Below are 19,514 nucleotides of genomic sequence, written 5' to 3'. Positions count from 1 at the left end.
TCTCTACCATTGCCTTCCTGCCTGCCTTTAACATTCATACCACTTTTTTTTTCTTTCTAAGGTGCAGTCTACCTTCCTAGCAGTGCACCATGAATCAGAATCACAATTCAGCGTACTTTCTAGCCGTATCGAGAGCAAATGTTATTACTGAAGTCATGTGGGGATTCCCCATTTGGCATAGTCAAGTTGTTGTAACTCATCGTGATCAGCGAGTACAGTATGGTGAATATTCGTCTTCTGTGCTCCAGTCAGCAGCTTCAGGGAGATGTTTGTATGCCTCCGCTAATCTGATGAAAACCCAATGGCTTCTCCATAAATCCAGGTCACGCATTAACAGTCTTCTGTGGTAATTTTAGAGCACTGAGAAATTAAAGTCTTATCAGCATGGTGAAACAGTGTGAGTGCATATTTTATGTAAAGTGTTATTCTACTTATGTTTGTGGTTCTCTATATGGTGTGGTTGACACTTATGGTGTTATCTTGCAGGAGTCTCTTGTCGCAGCAGAACCGAATGAACAAGAAGGAGGTGATACGTCATCTGCAGGTTTTCATGTGAGGCATCCTATAATTATTCTTGGAGCAAGAAAAATTTTTATCATGAGGCATTTTTTCCTAACAAGAGGATGGCTATCAGATATTTGATCTTGAAGTTGGTGCGAAAGTGGAAATCTCGGCAGAACATGTCCCAGGCTTTGGCATGCTGTCTTCATCATCGCATGGCACAAACCAGGTGCGTTCAGTGATTCGCCAAGTAACTTCAATAAAAGATTAGGTGTTCATCCTCCATTACACTGATCTTCATTATCTTCAGTATACAGAAGCGGTGGTCATTCTACTTCCGGCCACCGCAGTGTACGGACGCGGAATCATGAGCTCCGTCGGAGTGGCGATAGCGGCCGTTGCTGGCCGCGGAAACAGGTTTAGTGCCGAAGAAGATAAGGACTACGAGATCGTTTTGCCTACCCTGCCCACCGGACGTGTTGTGTTAAACACGATGTTTTTGCACGGCGACGTGCGTATGAGGCCCTACAGGGTCGAGGACTTCAGGGATGCCCTCGCTAACGTCGGTGCGCTCCCCGACGTCGTGGCGTTGGGGGCGTACCAAATCAACCATGTGTGGGCGGTAACCATGAACAGCACGGAAGCCGCGAAGAAGCTGGCCGCCTTAAAGGAGCTGGAAGTCAAGGGACGCCGCTGCCTCATATTCGACCCTGAAGACCAGCAGGTGAAGCTACGCCTGCACTGGATGCTACACGGTGTCCAAGACAAGGACATCCGAACTGCTTTCGCGGCGTTCGGAAACGTGACCGAGGTGACGCGGGAGCGTTGGCGCGTCGTTGGAATGAAGGAAAAGGGATCCACCACGAGAACAGTGCTGCTCAAGTTGAAGCCAGGTATGAAGGTGGACGACCTACCCCACCAGCTTCGCGTCGCCGGCGAGTTGGCTCTCGTGGTGGTTCCCGGGCGGCCGATGCAGTGCCTGCGGTGTCACGGCGCAGGCCACGTTCGCCGTGACTGCAAGGTGCCCAGGTGCTCCAAGTGCAGGCGCTATGGACACGCGGACGAGGACTGCGTCCGCACCTACGCGTCAGCGACCGGGCTCGGTGCGAAGGACGACAACAGGGAGCTGATGGACGTCGCCGAGGCTGAGGAAGCGGCAAAGGGTGCCGACGTGCTGGACAAGGTTCCCGTGTCGCAGGGCACCTCGGTGACTCCGAGTGGCGACGCCCCCCTTGCCGATAAGCCAGAGCTTGCGCCAGCTACGGTGAATTTGCCACAGCCAAGCGAGGAGACCTCAGCGGACGCGGAGAGCCTGCCGGCTCCCAAGGACGCAGAAGCAAAGGAAGTGAGCGAGGTTCACCGGCACAACTGCGGTGGTCGGACGACCACAGCCGCTACCCCCGTGAAACGCCCACATGCCGACACCAGCACCGGCGTCGACAAGGAGGCAACGCCCACTTCCGAGGAACCACCAGCAAAGGCGCCTCAAACAAGGAGGCCCACGTTGAAGCTTCGCCCAAACCTTGCGAGCGAGAGGTGGGCCGGCGACACGGCACCTCTCGAGCACGGCCAGAAGCTTGAGGAGGACGGCGCCAGCAGCGACGGAGGCGTCTAGCCTTGTGCTAGGCGCGAGAGGTAAGCACCGTGCTTTCGGTCTCTTCTTCTTATTTAAAAAATGGCTCCTGCATCACCGTTGAAGGTCGCCACGCTAAATGTTAGAGGTCTGGCAGGAAAGAGAAAACAAGGCCAGGTGTACCGACTTTTAACGGAGCATGATATTGATGTATTAGCTGTGCAGGAGACGAAAGTTGACGGTGAGGAAGAGACCGAGAGCATGGTGCAACGTTTCACGCCTAGGTTTTTTGCTGTGGTTAGCCACGCTGTAGGCACATCGGCTGGCTGTGTTCTTTTTGTGAAGAAGTTGCCGGGGCTTGAAGTGCTTGGTCATTTTTCTTGTGAGTCGGGCCGGTGTGCACTTCTAGATTTTTCGCTGAATAGCACGGATTGGCGGATTGTCTGTCTCTACGCGCCTAATGTAGCAGATGAAAGGGCGCAGTTTTTCCAAGGCATCCAGCAGCGGCTCTGCACTGATAGACAACTGATCGTCCTAGGTGATTTTAATTGCGTCCTTAGTGCGCGAGACAAGACAAGCCGGCGGCCATACCGAGACGCAAGCACTGAAGTGCTATCGCGAATTGTTGAGGAGTGAAACCTCGAGGATGCGGCAGAGTGTCTCGAGGGAGCCCGCACCGTAAAGCTCACGCACTTCCAGGGTTCGAGCCATGCAAGGCTGGACCGCATTTATGCATCCCTCGACATCTTACCTGAATGCAATAGTTATGAAGTAGAGCCGGTATCGTTTTCAGACCATTGTTTAGTTAAATGTTCTTTTGGATGGGTAAAGAGAGGGAATTCTTTTTCGTGGGAAATGTGGAAATTCAATAATAAACTCTTGCAGGATGAACATTTTACCCGCATAGTAAAAGAAGAAATTGAAAAAATAAACCCAAGTAAAAATATGCACCTATGGCAACAGTGGGAGCTGTGTAAAGAAACTATAAAAATTAAAGCAATAGAGAGGGCAACCTGTATACGGTTTGAGGAAAAACAGAAAGAGACGGAGTTAAGGACACTGCTCCGTACGTTGCTTAAACAGGAAGCTCGAGCGCCGGGGAAATGGATTGAAGATATACGGAAAACAAAGCAAAAACTAGAATTGATAGACGAAGATCGTTATCGAGGTGCGTTAGTGAGGGCAAGGGCAGAAGACACAGCTGCAGGGGAGGCGCCATCAAAACGAGCGCTGGGGTTCGAAAAAGCAAACGCTCAACGGAACCACATCGACCAAATAGATTGGGGCGGTATCTTGGCGGCGGACAACGACCACATCAAAGCAGCGTTCAACGCCCATTACCAAACCCTCTTCGCATCCCACACGGTAGACGCTATCACTTTTAAGAATAAGTTTCTGGCGACGATACCGCGTCTGGACGATGAAGTGAAAGAGAGATTAGAACTAAAGATAACTGAAACAGAAGTGGAGCACGCTATTGACAGTTTAAATGCCGGTAAATCGCCGGGACCGGATGGGTTCAGCGCGGGTTTTTACAAAGAATTTAAGTACGAAATCACACCTATTTTGAACGCAATTTATAACGATGCCTATACAGTAAATGCCCTGCCTCCGTCATATGGGTCATCCCACACCGTACTCATTCCTAAAACTGATGAAATAGACAAATTACGCCTGGTAACATCTTACAGACCCATAGCACTTACAAACGTTGAATATAAAATTTTTATGAAGGTTTTGGCCCGAAGGTTGCAAACGGTTATTAAGGATATAGTAGGACCACACCAAACGTGTGGGATAAAAGGGAGGTCAATAGTGACCAACATTCAAAAGGCGCGAAGTGTCCTTGAGTGTTGTGATGACTGGGATGGTCGGGTCGCCATGCTTCAGATCGACCTCGAAAAAGCATTCGACTGCGTCGATCACGAAATTTTGTTTTCCCTTTTAGAACATGTGAATGTTGGTTCAGTTATATGTAAGGGTGTGGCCCTGGCGTACCGTAACTGCACGACGAGAGTGATTATTAATAAGAGTCTGGGAGCCCCCTGTTTGGTTCGCAATGCAAGTTTTGAGTTGTTCGCGCGTAAACGTACAGAAGTTACACAGGATTTTCGCCGTTTTTGTTTGGGCAGGTAAATGGGAACGCTGCAGCAGGACGAATTTGTTCCGTCGGGTAAAAGACGGCGGTTTGGGACTCGGCCATCTGTTTTTACGGCAGGTGGTCAACCGGTTTTTGTTTTTTCGGGATGCTTCGGACCCTTTCTTACGCACCGTCTGCCAAGTTAGGCTACGGCGCTTACTGCCGGAGTTTGTTGTCTCCACCGAAGAAGCTACGGGTGGGATTTTTGGTTATTACAGGGAGGTCGTCGCTAGTGTAAGACTTCTTTCAGTGCGTTTTTCAATGAATATTTGTCCACTGTAAAACGAAAAAAGCTGTATCGCGATTTATGTGACATTGTTTTGCCACAACCCTTGTACACAACCTTATACAGTGGAGGTCCGGGCAGAGATGTCTTGAAGAGAGTAAAGAAAATGCAGGTGTCGCCAGGAGCTAAGACATTTTTCTTTAAATTACACACCGGAACATTATCAGTAAAGAAGTTTTTGGAGGAAAGGGATTTTTTTTTACCGTGGGGGGCGCACTGTTTAATCTGCAAGCAGCCGGAAACAATAGACCATGTTATTTTGCATTGTTGGGAAGGGGTTTATTTCTGGGATGTTTTGCAACGTACGATAAAGAAAGAATTTCCACTAGACTCCCACGGCATCCGGTATTTAAGCATTGATAATGAAGATGGCGTTCCGTATGATTTAATCATGCTCATGGGCCTCCACTCTATATGGCGCTCCAGAATGGCGGGCTATCACTGCGACAGGGATGCTCGACCCGCTAGAATATACTTTCGAGAAAGTGTGAATTGGTTTATTGCCATACAGAAAGTGGCTGCTGAACCTCCCGAATGGCTCTCAAGGGTAGAGCCTTTGCTGTCGTTGCGGGAGTTTTAATGTACTGAGACGAAGCCAGCCTGACATTGGCTGATGATGACCTTCCAATATGTACTTTGTTTTGTGTTATTCGTGTTGTGTTCTTGTGAAATGGTATGAACCAAAGCCAGGAAATAAAGAAAAAGAAAAAAAGAAAAAAAAAACAGAAGCGGTGGTCTTGTGGTAGAGCATCAGCCTCGCATTCGGGAGGTACCGGGTTCGATCCCTGGTGCCGCCGGTTACCCACCGGTTTTTCAATGGGTACAAGCTTTCCCCCGGCCTGGTGCTCGGCTCTTCTGGGGTGAAATGCTTGGGAAAAGGGGTCACGGCCCAAATAGTTGCGCCGATGTGGCAGTGATCCTTTCCGCCATCGGACAACAATAAGTCCGCCTCGCGCGGCAAAAGCCCATTATGTGGCCCTTTTTTTCTTCAGCACGGCCTTTGCAGGCCATGGTTGTTCGAAACTAAGCCCCCGGAGGAGCACAGCAGGGTTAGCAGAGCCTCTTCCAAACGCACACCCCTGAAAGAGCCGGGCGCCAGGCCGGCGGACGCTTGTACCCAATTTTACCGGTGGGTGTCCGGCGGCGGGTTTCGAACTGACCACCTCCCACAACCGCGACGGGCGCCCAAACCACTCGGCCACGGAGGTCATTCATATTGCAGGGTCAAGATTACAAAGGCACTCAGACTGACGACGCATCTGCACGAAAGCTGTCATCCAAAAGTAGGCGCTCATTCCTATAGACCGTTTTACCGAGAGCAAGCGGGAGAGGAGGAAAATACTCTCTAACCAGATTCCTTGCGCTGGCCCATTGTTGCCAGTACCGAGTGGGCTGTGCATTCACACTCTTCATGCATAGCAGAGTGGCCTTGCACCTCGGTATATTGTCATTTGAGAGACTTAAATATAGTTATTAGCACCCCTTTGAGTGGTAATGTCATCGGGACAGCAATGCATGATCGTGGACTGCACAAACAATCAAAGAAATCGCAATATGATTGCCAAAAGCGTATGCGGGAAGCATGCATCGACAGTCAGAGTTCGGCTGTGATATGTTTCTGCTTTACCGCTTTCCAGTCTATCCTTATTTAATTCGTCTATGAGCGTTTTATGTAAGCCAGATAGACTTAGTACCAATGACAGACTCACGAATATGATGCTCATTTCACTTCTTCCGCCGTAGTAGCCACGCACGCCAGGCAGGCCCTCCTGCAAGCCCTCCGCGCCGATACGGTGAATCTCTTCCGCCAACGCAAAAGCCTGCTAAAATCTGTTCTTCACTTACACAATAAGGTGACAGCAAAAAAAAATTCCTTCTTGCGGATTCCTGACCCATACCGTGTTATTTATAATTGTAATACAAATAAGGTATGCAAAACATTGCCGCAGGTGCGGCCCGCGGCTCATCGTCTGCACGCTGGCTCCACTGCTTAGGCGTCACCGATGTTTACATTTCTTTTACTGATATTATGGGATCGGCAGTAAGGCAGTTCCATGAGAGACCATTTACTCTAGCGCTGAGCAATTACAAAGCGTCGTCGGATGTGCCTTCGATGCGAAACAATTTAGGCCTAGCGACGAGTAGGGAGTATCGCTCGACGAGAGTGCCTTAGTCCACCGTGCCAGCGGGCGGCACCGCTTTCGTAATAGCTGCTCTATGAGCTGCGAATTTATTCTCTTCTTTCATGGTGCTGCTGAGAGCACACGTTTTTCGACGTTTTGCTCAACAATACGTCGTGCAAACGATGCTGATACGGGACGGGGGTATGCGATGTTTTTGTGCCGCAGGGCGACAGCTACAGCTTAGCTCGTGGTCTCAAGAAGACACCAGAGAAATTCAGGTGCACACACGCTCCTCTACACAGCAGAGCGGCAAACCCTCCCGACAGTGTCTGCCCTTGCAGCAGGCAACTCAAAACCCTTGATGTTTCACACCAACAAGAACAAGTAATGAAGAAATTTAAACGAAAGTATGTGCTTTCACAGGGGGCAACTCAAGGTAGAAAAAGTAGGCAACCAGTTCACGACTGCCTTGCACGTAACAGCAGACTGCTGCAATTTGGCAACAAGGGATACGCAACATTTTCATCGAGCCCCGAAATTGCAATCCGTCCCAAACACCACAAATTGATTAAATGCTCAACTTGGCAAAAGCCTTAGTGGATGCCCATCTGATGAAAACGGCCCAATAACAGCACAAATTCCTATCGACAAACTCCAAGCCTAGTATGTGAAACAGGACTAGCTCACCTACTGCATGGACTCCACAGAGATCAACCCAGAAGGCAGCAGCAAGATGTAGGGCGTTGCATCGTGCCAGGAGGCCTCTGGAGGGTGGTACCTGAATGGCACCACAACCAGGACAGCATGTCAGAAATAAAATTTGAAACCACATCCAAAGTATGTGCTAAATGTCTAAAGGCACCATGCAGGAGCTAAACTACGAAGTTCACTAGGCAATGCTAGCCATTTGTTTCAATTCCCGACAATTTGGCTCAAGCTATCCTCGAAGGAAGAGGATAAATGGATGTAAAGACGGCATTGGGACAATTGGTTTTTAATATCTGAAAAAGCTTATCTCCTCAACTAACAACAGAATGCACAACAATTTACCATCCAAAAAAAAGAAAAACTCAACAAAGATATTCTCATGCAATTTGGCAGCAATTTTTTTTTTTTTCAAATATAGGAAGACAGGCAATGATGAAATGTCTCTGTCTCATATCTGCAACGGCCAAGCAGCCCCACTCTTAGACTTGGGCAGTCAAGACATTTCATGCAGACCTGTTATAATGTTTGAATAAAAAATTAGTTGTGGTTTAACTCTGGTTAAACCTAGCTGAATTGAGATAGCAACGGCAGAAGTTTCTTTTGCCTGCTACATTATTCCCCTATAGGGAACCTGTGCTGCCCAGGGGACGCGCGCTTAAAATCAGACGTCCAGCACCGCCTGGTTTCAAAATGAGCGAGCGTATAGTAGGACGGAGCACGCAGCTCGTTGTACCGTGGCTGCACCCACCGGCTTTTAAACTTTCTATTTCGTGCGTAATACTTTTATCACAGATTTAAAGTTGTGAAGAACTTGGAGTTTCCTTTTTAATTGCTTGAAGGTGCCACCTGACCTCCTCAGCTGCATGCCATCTTTGCTACGAGCCGTGCCACTGCTGCATTATGGAAGCTATAAAGTCGCTATGCATAGGTTTGAAACGGTTATGAGTTCAGTCTTTCTTTTTTTTTCTTGCTATTGTGCGCTTGCAAAGTACAGCGTCTCTGCACGGTGAATTACGGGCACACTTTCTGGCAAATAATAATCTCCTGCTATGAAGCATCGCTAGTGGAGGGTAAATATATCATAGCAAAATGAAACAACCTCACTGCTATAATAGCATTCAGTAGGATTTGGCAACACTGCGCACGTTAAGAGCATTGAACGCATGCAGTACTCACCTACTGCCCATTTGAGGAACACTAATGATTCAACAAGCTTTGTGATGAGAAAATTTGTCGATTAAATTGGTGCCTCGTGTGTCGTGAAATATAATGCACCGTCACCGTTGTTAGTGCAATGCCGTTGAACGCATCTGTAGAGAAACAAAGGCCTGCAGTCGCGTTTAGCCACTTGCCTATTTACGTAAACAAACGACAAACAAATGATGGGTTTATTTGTCCTTTGTTTATTCTTCGAAGCGCATAACACCGAGATCCGCTGCGAAGCATGCATCTAAAAGGCTCGCACTGCTAGCACTGTAAAAAGTTAGGTGGCTGCAATTGTCCTGTTCATAAAAGCCAGGCTGAAATTATCGGTTCCCTACAACGTGAGAGCGTAGGGGAGAGTTGTCATACTTTAAATCTGCTTAGTCTAAACCCGCGCTCTCTATCTTAAAAGTCAAGAGTGAACTACATCGAAGGACGGGGCTATTATCGGTGATGGTCAATGAAACAAAATCAGTACGAACTTTAAACAACAAAGTTGCTATGCTTTATTCCTTGCACTGAATACTTCCTCTAAGCAAGCTGTGAATAGTACTGGGGAGATTGTGCCTCCTTGCCTAACACCTTTCTTAATGGAAATTTTGTTTCTTTATGCAGAACTATAGTTGCTGTGCAGCCACTATATATATCTTCCAGCACTTTCACGTACGGCTCGTCTACCCCTTGATTTCGCAATGCCTGCATCACCACCGAGGTTTCAACTGAGTCAAATGCTTTTTCTTAATCAATGAATGCTATGTATAAGGGCTGGTGATATTCCGAGCATTTTTCTATCGCCTGATTGATGGTATGGATATGATCGATAGCAGAGTACCATTTCCGAAAACCTGCTTGATCCTTTGCTTGATTGCAGTCTAAGGTTGTCCTGATTCTATTAGCGATTACCTTAGTAAATACTTTATACGTAACAGACAGTAAGCTGATTGGTCTGCAATTTTTAAGGTCCTTAGAGTCCCCTTTCTTATGAATGAGGATAATGTATACATTCTTCCATGGTTCCGGTACCGTCGATGACACCAGGCACTGCATATACAGGGTGGCCAGCTTTTCTAACACGACATCCCGCCCGTCCTTCAGCAAATCTGTAGTTATCTGATCCTCTCCAGCTGATTTCCCCCTTTTCATAGTTTCTAATGCTTTCTTGACCTCGTCCTTCGTAACTGGCGGAACGTCTGACTGTTTTTCCCTACCGCCAATCTCCTTACGGTCCTGACTACTTTGGCTACTGCAGAGATCTGTATAGAACTCCTCGGCTACTTTGACTATCTTGTCCATATTTGTGATGACGTTGCCCTCCTTGTCCCTTATCGCATACATCTGGTTTTTGCCTATGCCCAATTTCTTCTTTACCGCTTTAAGGCTTCCCCCGTTCTTTACAGCATGCTCAATTTTCTCCATGTTATGCTTCCTTATATCGGCCACCTTGCGCTTATTGATTAGCTTTTATATCTCGGCCAATTCAATCTGGTCTGTTGGATTGGAAGCTTTCATACTCTGGCGTTTCTTAATCAAATCTTTCGTCTCCTTAGACAGCTTACCGGTATCCTCTCTAACTATCCTACCACCTACTTCTACCGCACATTCAGTAATGATATCTCTGAAATTATTGTTCATTGCTTCTAGGGTAATGTCGCCATCCTTGTTCAGAGACTTGGAATGGGAGCAGTTAGGGATAAGGGTAGATGGAGAATACCTCAGTAATTCGTAACTTTCTGATGGCACTGCCTTGCTAAGCAACTCGGGGGATGAACTGCAAATAATGATTGGTGACCTAGACAGGAAAAGTAGAAAGGTAGGCTTGAAAATCAATATGCAGAAGACTAAGGTAATGTTCAACAGCCTTGGAAAGGAACAGCAGTTTACATTAGATAGCAAAGTACTGGAAGTAGGAGGTGAATATGTCTACTTAGGACAGGTAGTAACCGCAGATCCGGACCATGAAAAGAAAATAACAAGAATAAGATTGGGATGGAGCAAATTTGGCAAGCACTCAGAGATTATTACTACTAGCAGCTTACCGGTATCGCTAAAGAGGAAAGTATATAACAGTTGCATCTTACCTGTGCTCACCTATGGGGCTGAAACGTGGAGGCTAACCAAGAGAGTTCTACTTAAGTTGAGGACAACCCAGAGGGCTATGGAATGAAAAATGGTAGGGGTAATATTAAGAGATAGGAAGCGTGCAGAGTGGGTCAGAGAAATAACTCAGGTTACCGGCATTCTAGTGGAAATTAAGAAGAAGAAATGGGCATGGGCAGGACACGTAGTGCGAAGAGAGGATAACCGATGGTCGCTTAGGGTTAAAAACTGGATTCCAAGGGAAGGAAAGCGTAGCAAGGGGCGGCAGAAAGTTAGGTGGGCGGATGAGGTAAAGAAGTTCGCAGGGGTCAAGTGAATGCAGCTAGCACAGAACCGGGTTAAGTGGAGACATATGGGAGAGGCCTTCGCCCTGCAGTGGGTATAGTCAGGCTGATGATGATTATGATTCCTTGCACAGAATGAAAATTGTAGCCAGCACCATCTAACGGTGGGATGTGTGTGGTTATACACTGACGTATCCCCCACCCCCCTTCCCCTTTCCACCCGCCCCGTGCGCCAACTGCGACTGGAGATCGGCTTATCTATACTATTTCGTGCCCAAATAAAGGACTCGAGCAACCATGGTCAGTTATCAGCATGCGTGCCTTATAACAAAGATTCATGGTGAGGCAGCTAGATCGTACAGCGCGATATTTATAATAGGCAAGTTCTCGATTGAATATGAAGAATATCTACCTATTAATTCGTAGGTGTTTTAAAACAAATATTGCAAGAATATTTTCAGCTGTACTACAGCCAGCAAACTAAATCATCCAACTTAAAAACAAAAAGCGCTTTCTCTGAATCAATAAGTCTTTTATTCGAAGCAAACAACGAACGAATGAATTCTCTAATTGTGAAGCTTTTTTCAATCAGGGCTCACTTACTGACCTATTGAAAAATTGTTGAACGGTCACTAGGTGAGTTGCGATAGTTTAATGCAGGAAGAAGTCTGAAAGCATGCCGGTTAAGGCAGTAAGCGACTCTGCAATTAAGACAATACTGTGTGTTCGAATAGGTTGCAAAACTCTCTCGGTTTGTCATCTAGATGATCGCAATATGCATATCGGGATGCCACTTAAGTTCGCCCTTTATTCACTTTAAGTTGCCGTCCATCTTGCAATGGCCCCACTCACGCCCAGTTCTAAAAGGCGCCCTTCACAAAGTGTTCTCATCAGGTTGCACAATTCATAAACGCGAATAAACAGAACTTTATATGTACAGCTGCAGACACAAGTAAACGGAGCACGCTTTTCAGTTCAAATTAAAATCACGCCTTCTACACTGGAGATAAGAAAACAATATTTGTCCTAGTGAAAAGACACCGGCGTATAACGAATTGCACATACCACGACTGCAAATTTCAATTATGCAACGCATGAAAAATAATGGCAGAAAAAAGTGCGCTCCATTTACTTTTGTACGCAGAGGTATGGTACGACACGGCAGAAGCCATGTTATGAAGTGCAATGAGCAGCGCTCCCACGAGAAGCTCAACAATCCCCCGTACTCATCCAGTCTCCTGAATTGAGCTGAGTTCTGCCGCTGCTGTGTTTTGTACAGCTGCGGTGAAATAGAGTACAGAGCAATCTTTTTATCGTAACCGAGCGCTTCTAAACGCAGCAGTATGCCTTTTGTTTAGCAATAAATTAGACGCTCTTCAGTGCCCCCAGTCGCAGCAGTCTCAGCCGTCCTACCAAGGTAGCGGCGAGACGGCCACTAGGCGGCGCTGGCGGTACGTGGAAAACTAGAGGAAGGTACGCGCAAACATAAAAGAAGCAATAGAGAAATGCCCTATGGAAGACTGGGATCATGAACAGGTAGAACTACTCATAAGGAGGAAAATTAAGGAGGTTAAAGTAGCAAACCACTGGAATGGAAAGAGGAAGCCACGGAGCTGGTGGAATAAGGAAATCAGGGAAGCTATTGAACAACGACGGACTGCTTCAAGGGAACATCGAGTGGCAAAGAAAGCACAGGTATCTCGGGAGGAAATCGACCAAAAATGGGAATCATATCGACCAAAGAAACTTGAGGTACAGGCCCTTATCCAAAGTAAATTAAAACAGTCAACTGATCGCTGGATGGCTGACATACACGATACCTCTAGAGGCGGAGCAAGAAAATTCTGGAACCATATAAGCTGGCTAGGGAAACGGAATGAAAGACAGCAAGATCGGATTCAAGATAACGAGGGAAATTGTTTAAAGGGAGACAACGCAATGAACTACATTACATCAGTTATAGCCAAGTCATTTAAAAGCGACGATAGGGTAATCTCCGCAAATCAGGACGCAACACAAGGTAGCAGAATACAAAGCAGCTTAGAACTGACCAATCTAAACTGGAAAAAGGCAGAAAAAAAAATTCCTAAAAACACATCTACAGGAATAGATGGAATTCCGATCAAGCTGGTTAATGAACTTAGTCCAAAAAGTACGGAAACGTTGTTAAAAGCTCTGGAAGCAGTCAACGAAAAAGCAAATTCCAGACAGTTCGCGGCAGAGTAAAATGAGTTTGATTTATAAAGGGAAAGGATGCACATAAAATCCTACAGGCCGATTACCATAACATCCGTTGTGTACAGGCTGGCCATGCAGGCGGTGAAATTAAAGATGCAATCATGGGTAGAAAGTAACAAGATACTCGGAGAACTTCAGAACGGCCTTAAAATTGGTAGGCGCTTAGATGATAGCCTGTTCGTGCTTACCCAATGCATCGAAATATCTAGAGTGGAAAATAGACCTTTGTATTTGGCCTTCCTAGACATAAATGGGGCGTACGACGACGTAAACAGGGAACTCTTGTGGAACATTAAAAGAAGAAGGTATCGGTTATGAGACAATAGAGTTCCTACAGGAAATATACCGGGATAACACAGTAGAAATTACATGGGAAGAGATAAGAAGTATGGAAGATGTCAAAGTATGCAAAGGATTAAGACAAGGCTGTCCTCTATCACCGCTGCTGTTCATGCTTTATATGATAAACCTGGAATGGAGGATACAAGACAGTAACCTAGGTTTTAACCTGTCATATTGATTAGGTGGAAAGGCGGTAGAGCAGCGCCTCCCCGGTTTGATGCATGCAGAAGACATTGTGCTGCTAGCTGAGAGTCTGGAAGAATTGCGAACTCTAGTTAAGTATTGCGGAGACGAAGGGGACGCTCTAGGCTTCAGTTTTAGCACAGTTAAGTCGGGTCTGATGATTTTCAACGGCTCAACTGTTCAGGGTCTTAAAATACAAGGCCATGAAATACCCAGAGTAGCAGAATACAAATATCTGGGGGTATGGGTAAACGAAGGATTGGCATACATTGGAAAGCATGAGCAATCACTTAAAGCCAAAGGACGAAGGAATGCCGGGATAATAGGTCATTGTGGGGATACAACAGGTATGAGGCTTTGAGATGTATTTGGAAAGGAATTATGGTGCCTGGACTTACTTTCGGAAATGCGGTTTTGTGCCTAAAATCAGAGGTACAGTCGACATTAGAAATAAATCAGAGAGCCGTACCGATTAGCACTAGGTGCCCACGGCAAAACCACAAATGAGGCAGAACAGGGAGATATGGACTGGGCATCTTTCGAAGTACGGGAAGCTCAGAGTAAAATATTATATGAGGAACGCCTGAGGAAATTGGACAGTAACAGATGGGCAGCTAAAGTATTTAAATACCTGTACTTAAAAAGCGTTGACTCGCAATAGGGGAAAAGAACTAGGAAACTAACTAGTAAGTATGCTAGTCACAAGGACGGAGAAATAAAAAGCATTAAGCAACAGGTGAAAAACACAGAAGGTAAAAATTGGATAAATTCGATGGAGAAGAAACAGAGTGTGGAATTATACCGAAAGTGGAAAATGCAGATCAGGAAGGAAGCTTTCTTTGATAACTCAAGAGGCAGTGCCCTACTTTTTGAAGCTAGATCAGGGTGCCTTAGAACACGCAGCTACAAAATGAAATTTAACAATGAAGATGATGCATGTGCTGTATGTGGTAACTCCAATGAAACAATTGACCATATTATACTCAAACGTAATGGTATCCACCGGGAAGTTGATGCAGGTGCAGCAACTGTTCCTGAAGCTCTGGGGTTTAGAGATACCAGTGGCTGGGTGAATAAACCGGCGGTGGAAACTAGCAAAAAATGACTGGAAGATTGGTGGCTTAAAAGCAGAGAAGTGAGATAATGTTAGTAATGCAGAAACAAAAAATTTAAGAAATAAAATGATGGTTTAGTTAAGCAATCTAAATCAACAATTAAGATATAGGGGAAAAAATTAGCATGATTAGCACCCCGTTTCAAAGGGGACGCTCCTATATTCCATCCATCCCTCCAAACTCCAGCGCAGTTTCCCTATGGCGCTCTATCAGTGTAAGGTGCTACATTATTGGAAACACTTCAGCTCATCCTTCAAGAGTATGCTGCGAGAGTGTAAGTTACCAGTCTTCTTCTGCTCCTCCTCCTCCTCGGCTGTTCAAGGTCAAGTGTGGCCTCTGCCTGGTCCCCGCGAGGGCTCGAAACCTGGCGCAGTATTGCTATCGCAATAAAACCAGTCAAAGCCATGTTTTGAAATCAAGTAAGGTGGCCACCAATGGCATGCCACCACAAAAGTCTTGCAAGCGTGACGAAATGCTACAGACGAGGCAGTTATGTAAGCGAAAAAATATGAACCGAATGAAAATAAAAAGATTTATTTTTTAGTAAACAGGTCTTCATGTATTTCAGAACTCTTCACAAAATATTAAACAAAATTTGACCATTTTATGCTGCTTTAAAAACACTCTCCAAGAAAAAAAAATGTTCGAAAAAGCTGAAATTGTGGAATGCTTCTCTCGCACATTTTGACGAAAATAAAGACATTGATATCACTGCAGTGACCTGCTTTAGAGAAGTATAAAACCATCCCTACCAGCAATTCTATCATCATCAATGTCCTTGTTACTGAATTCCTTACTATTATTTTTCTTCTCACTGATTTCCTTATCATTTATTTCCTTACCACTAATTTTCTTACCATTAATTGCCTTATCACCAATTTCCTAATCACTCATTTTTCTTGTTACATGTTACTATGGCACACTACATTATTTTTGTCTCATTACAACATGCTGGTACACCCCGCTAAATTCTTTCTCATTATGACACACTACACCAATTATTTCTTGTTACGACGTACTACGACACAGCACTAAGGTTCGCACACACAGTCTACAGTTTGGTCACATCAACATAGCCTCTTAGTGCTTTCGCATTTAAACCCAGAAATACAGGGACTATGCATTTGCTGAAAAAGGTACTAGTCGGAGTGGACACACACTATAAGCATGGCAACTGCTCAACTCTATTCACAGTAACATAGTATTCTAATGCTTGCCCGCGAACTGCAGAGAATCTGCCTACTAGTGAGAGAACATTTAGCCCATAATGAATTTCGTAAAAAAAAACAATAAAACTGTATAAGAGGGGAGCCTAGATAATAAAATGTGCACCTCTGCTTTCTTATGCCCTGGGAGCAGACAGCTTGCTTCACTGAGGCTGACAGTTTGTTAACCAGAGGAACAAGGCTTGTTGCAACTCAGCTCTGAGAACTTAAGTGCTACCTGACAATCAGCAAGGCATCTTGAGATGCTGAGGAAGAGTGTAGTGTTCAGCACGGTGGCCAAACTTGAGTTGTGAAAAAAAGCTCAGATATTATGTGCTCCTTATGCAATGAACATCAGTGATCACCAAATGAGCCTAGCCTGTGTAACATTTACATGACTGGCAAGCATCAATACTTAGTGGCTGTTGATTCTCTCACTATGACCGTAAGCAGATTCCAGTCATCAATGAAAGGAGGCGCTATAACTGAAAAATATGAACGAATGTTTTTGCCACTAAATGCATGCCTGGGAAGGTCATGGCAAATATTAGCCTGCAGTTAGAGTTTTAAGAATTGAGAAAACGTCTGGCTTGCACACCATCACAGTCACTCCAAGCAGTCACAGTAGCTATCCCAGTCACATGATATTTGATACCAGAAACACAAGAATGAGGTAGGTTTGCCTTGCTTTTGCTGGGGATGTACCAAAAGGTACACCAGGTCCAAATTGTGTCTCTGCTTTTAAAATGCTTTAAAGTAGAGGACGACATGGATCCATGCTTCACTTGTTGGGCCACCTCATTCACACCATACAGATCACAAAAAAAAAAAAAAAAGAAACTGGACACAATAAGCAGTTCGTTCCTTATAAAAACTAGTTGTTGTCTATCACACACTGCTGTCATGTTGAAACAAATATGTTGGACAGATAAACAAATGTTATAACACAAGATGGAGCACGGTATTATTAATCAAGACAGTAGGAATCACTTCCGCTAACACTGCCATCAATGTGCAGCCAAGCACTGGGAATAAACTCTGTCTAAACACTGTGCACATAATCACTGTCATGCACATATAAGATGAACTTATATGTGCACGGCAAAGGCATTCAAGCTTGGCACCGCTGACAATATTGAAAGACCATCACACATTTTTACACTAGCTTTCAACAAAGAACTGAAGAGTAAAAACCAGCACACAGATGACTAACTTTCCAACAGTGAAGTGAAGACGGAGACTTAAAATTGCATTTTGTATAAACACATTTGCTCAATTGACAAGCCATCCTATTTGCATCTCCCTTTTTCTTCCTAGCTACTGTCTCATGCACAGACAAACCATGCATTTGAAAGGAATAAACAGCTGAAAGTTAAAGCCCGTGTTAGTGCGTGCACTTCCTTGTCCCATGTAGGTTTCGCATGTAGGTCTTACAAAAAAATGAAAACAGCTAGCCAAGCCCTCAACCCTACCATGAGCCAATCATCAGATGAGAATGAGTTTGAATCAAAGCCTCAACGTTCTATGCCAGAAATGAGGTGCTGAGTTCATAGCAATAAAAAAGAATTGCTTAATCATTTAACTCACGGCCACCTTTTTTCATCACAACATGCATCAGTTCTGTCGACTTGGTTTTACTCATACCTCAACAGTTTTTTTTGCTGCCATCCAACATGCCCAATTTCAAGTAAATTCTATGGCAACCTCAGTGAATAGTGCAAATGTTTAAAATATGGAGTCATTGCAGAGCATTACTTGGTACATGCTATCCACAACCACCCACGATATGGTAAGAAAAAAGTATAGATAAATCAATGTTGAATAAGTGAACCTTTGTAATTTCTGGCACCATATGACTTTATAAAAAAACTAACACTGACAACCTTCTAGACTTAGTTCTAATAAATGACCTTCACGTCTTCCATAATTTAATACCACTTAATCCGTATCCCCCATTACTTATAAGAAGAAAATCTGAGAGAAGCTCCAGAAAGCAAGATTAGCTTCTAGGTATTCACTTTTTTCCAGCCCTTCGTGGGAAAGCAGTCACCTCATTCTTCCAGCCTCATTTGGCCTCATTAGCAGCTTCAGAGCGAAATGAAAAAACTCGTGAAGGCATCATAAACAGCCTTCAATACTAATGAAACGGCCTGTACTGCAAATTAAAAAAAAATATAGCTCTGATTGTGCTGCATAATCAATTCAATCTGTCATTCTGATGCCAACTTTATTTTTTTTTTTGCGGGTACCACAAAACAATGGAAGCTACCGAATGGTCACAACAAAGTTGGCGGCATCGAAGTTTTCATGTCCGCGGCAAACGAAGGACGAACAGCATACCTGCAGTCGGAGCCGACCCAGCTTTGAAGAACACCCGCAGGAAGAGGTATAGCACATTCTCACTTCTGCGAAGCAGCGATCAGTTCAACTACAGTGCCTAGAATATATTAAAGTTCAACGGCAACTTTCGTTGTTTGGTAGCATCAAACAACTATATTGCAAGCCGCCCATTCGCAGTGGAAACTCGTACTACCCTCGAAAGCGTAACATTGACTGGTCGGACAATGCATACCAAGTGGGAATAAAGTCTGTCACCTTACGTGGACTGCCATCGGCGACACCGAGCTTTGAGACAGCATCACACGAACAAGACACCGACCATGCTTGGAACAAAGCGCGCCAACTTGCAAAACAGGGGTCACATTTCACAGCAACAGCACAGATACACTATTCGCCGCGAGATCGACCTAGAGGTGGCGCCACCGTCACTCCGGTAGTGTGGATCGGCAGCCGGCGGCGCTCGCAGAAACGCACGCTGCGTAGCTCTGCCAAGGTCAATGTACAACTGGTCGCGCAACTCGGAAGAAAACGCGTGCAGCTGCCTACTGCCAGCGGCATCTAGTTAAGTATTGCGGAGACGAAGGGGACGCTCTAGGCTTCAGTTTTAGCGCAGTTAAGTCGGGTCTGATGATTTTCAACGGCTCAACTGATCAGGGTCTTAAAATACAAGGCCATGAAATACCCAGAGCAGCAGAATATAAATATCTCGGGGTATGAGTAAACGAAGGATTGGCGTACATTGGAAAGCATGAGCAATCACTTCGGGCCAAAGGGCGAAGAAATGCCGGGATAATGAAGCATAGGGCATTGTGTGGATACAACAGGTATGAAGTTTTGAGGGGTGCTTGAAAATTAATTATGGTGCCCGGACGCGTATTGACAAACCATATCTGTTGTGTAATCGCGGCTATAGCGATAGCGCGATATCGGTGGCGCGATTATCGCCAGAGTTGGCTATAAGATAAGCCACGTCGTTCGGGCACCGGGCCGCATTCCACTACAAGCTGTGATGGAATAAAACTACGTTCGGTTACCAACCCACCGGGCCTTCGTCTGCTGTTCCCCGACGAAACACGACAATATCCCATAGGAGCACTCGAGCAGACGACGCTCTGACGCGCAAGCACGTGACACGACGTCACTTCCTTTAGGTTTTTTGCTTTCTATTTTTTTTTA

At 45.3% G+C, this 19,514-nt stretch overlaps 1 protein-coding gene and 1 long non-coding RNA gene across 2 annotated transcripts; one reads left to right on the top strand and one right to left on the bottom strand.

Moving 5' to 3' along the window:
* Window positions 1–868: 868 nt before the first annotated feature.
* Window positions 869–2,116, top strand: LOC146195156 (uncharacterized). Its single transcript, XM_084596734.1, has one exon. It carries the CDS (start codon window positions 869–871, stop codon window positions 2,114–2,116), a length of 1,248 nt encoding a protein of 415 aa, XP_084452860.1.
* A 3,183-nt stretch (window positions 2,117–5,299) lies between these two features.
* LOC146195155 (uncharacterized) lies at window positions 5,300–18,411 on the bottom strand. The gene is made up of 3 exons (XR_014705967.1): window positions 18,339–18,411; window positions 15,077–15,171; window positions 5,300–7,401 (listed from the first exon to the last, which is right to left on the bottom strand). It is a non-coding gene; the product is annotated as an uncharacterized LOC146195155 (long non-coding RNA).
* Window positions 18,412–19,514: the final 1,103 nt, after the last annotated feature.

The sequence above is a fragment of the Amblyomma maculatum genome, chromosome 3, assembly GCF_055883805.1.
Source record: "Amblyomma maculatum isolate TAMU_Amacu chromosome 3, ASM5588380v1, whole genome shotgun sequence".
Taxonomy (NCBI): domain Eukaryota; kingdom Metazoa; phylum Arthropoda; class Arachnida; order Ixodida; family Ixodidae; genus Amblyomma; species Amblyomma maculatum.
This window is presented reverse-complemented; position numbering and strand designations above follow the sequence as displayed.

Excerpts from the sequence above, each read along its gene's own strand:
- LOC146195156 (XM_084596734.1), top strand. The coding sequence starts at position 869 with ATGAGCTCCGTCGGAGTGGCGATAGCGGCCGTTGCTGGCCGCGGAAAC.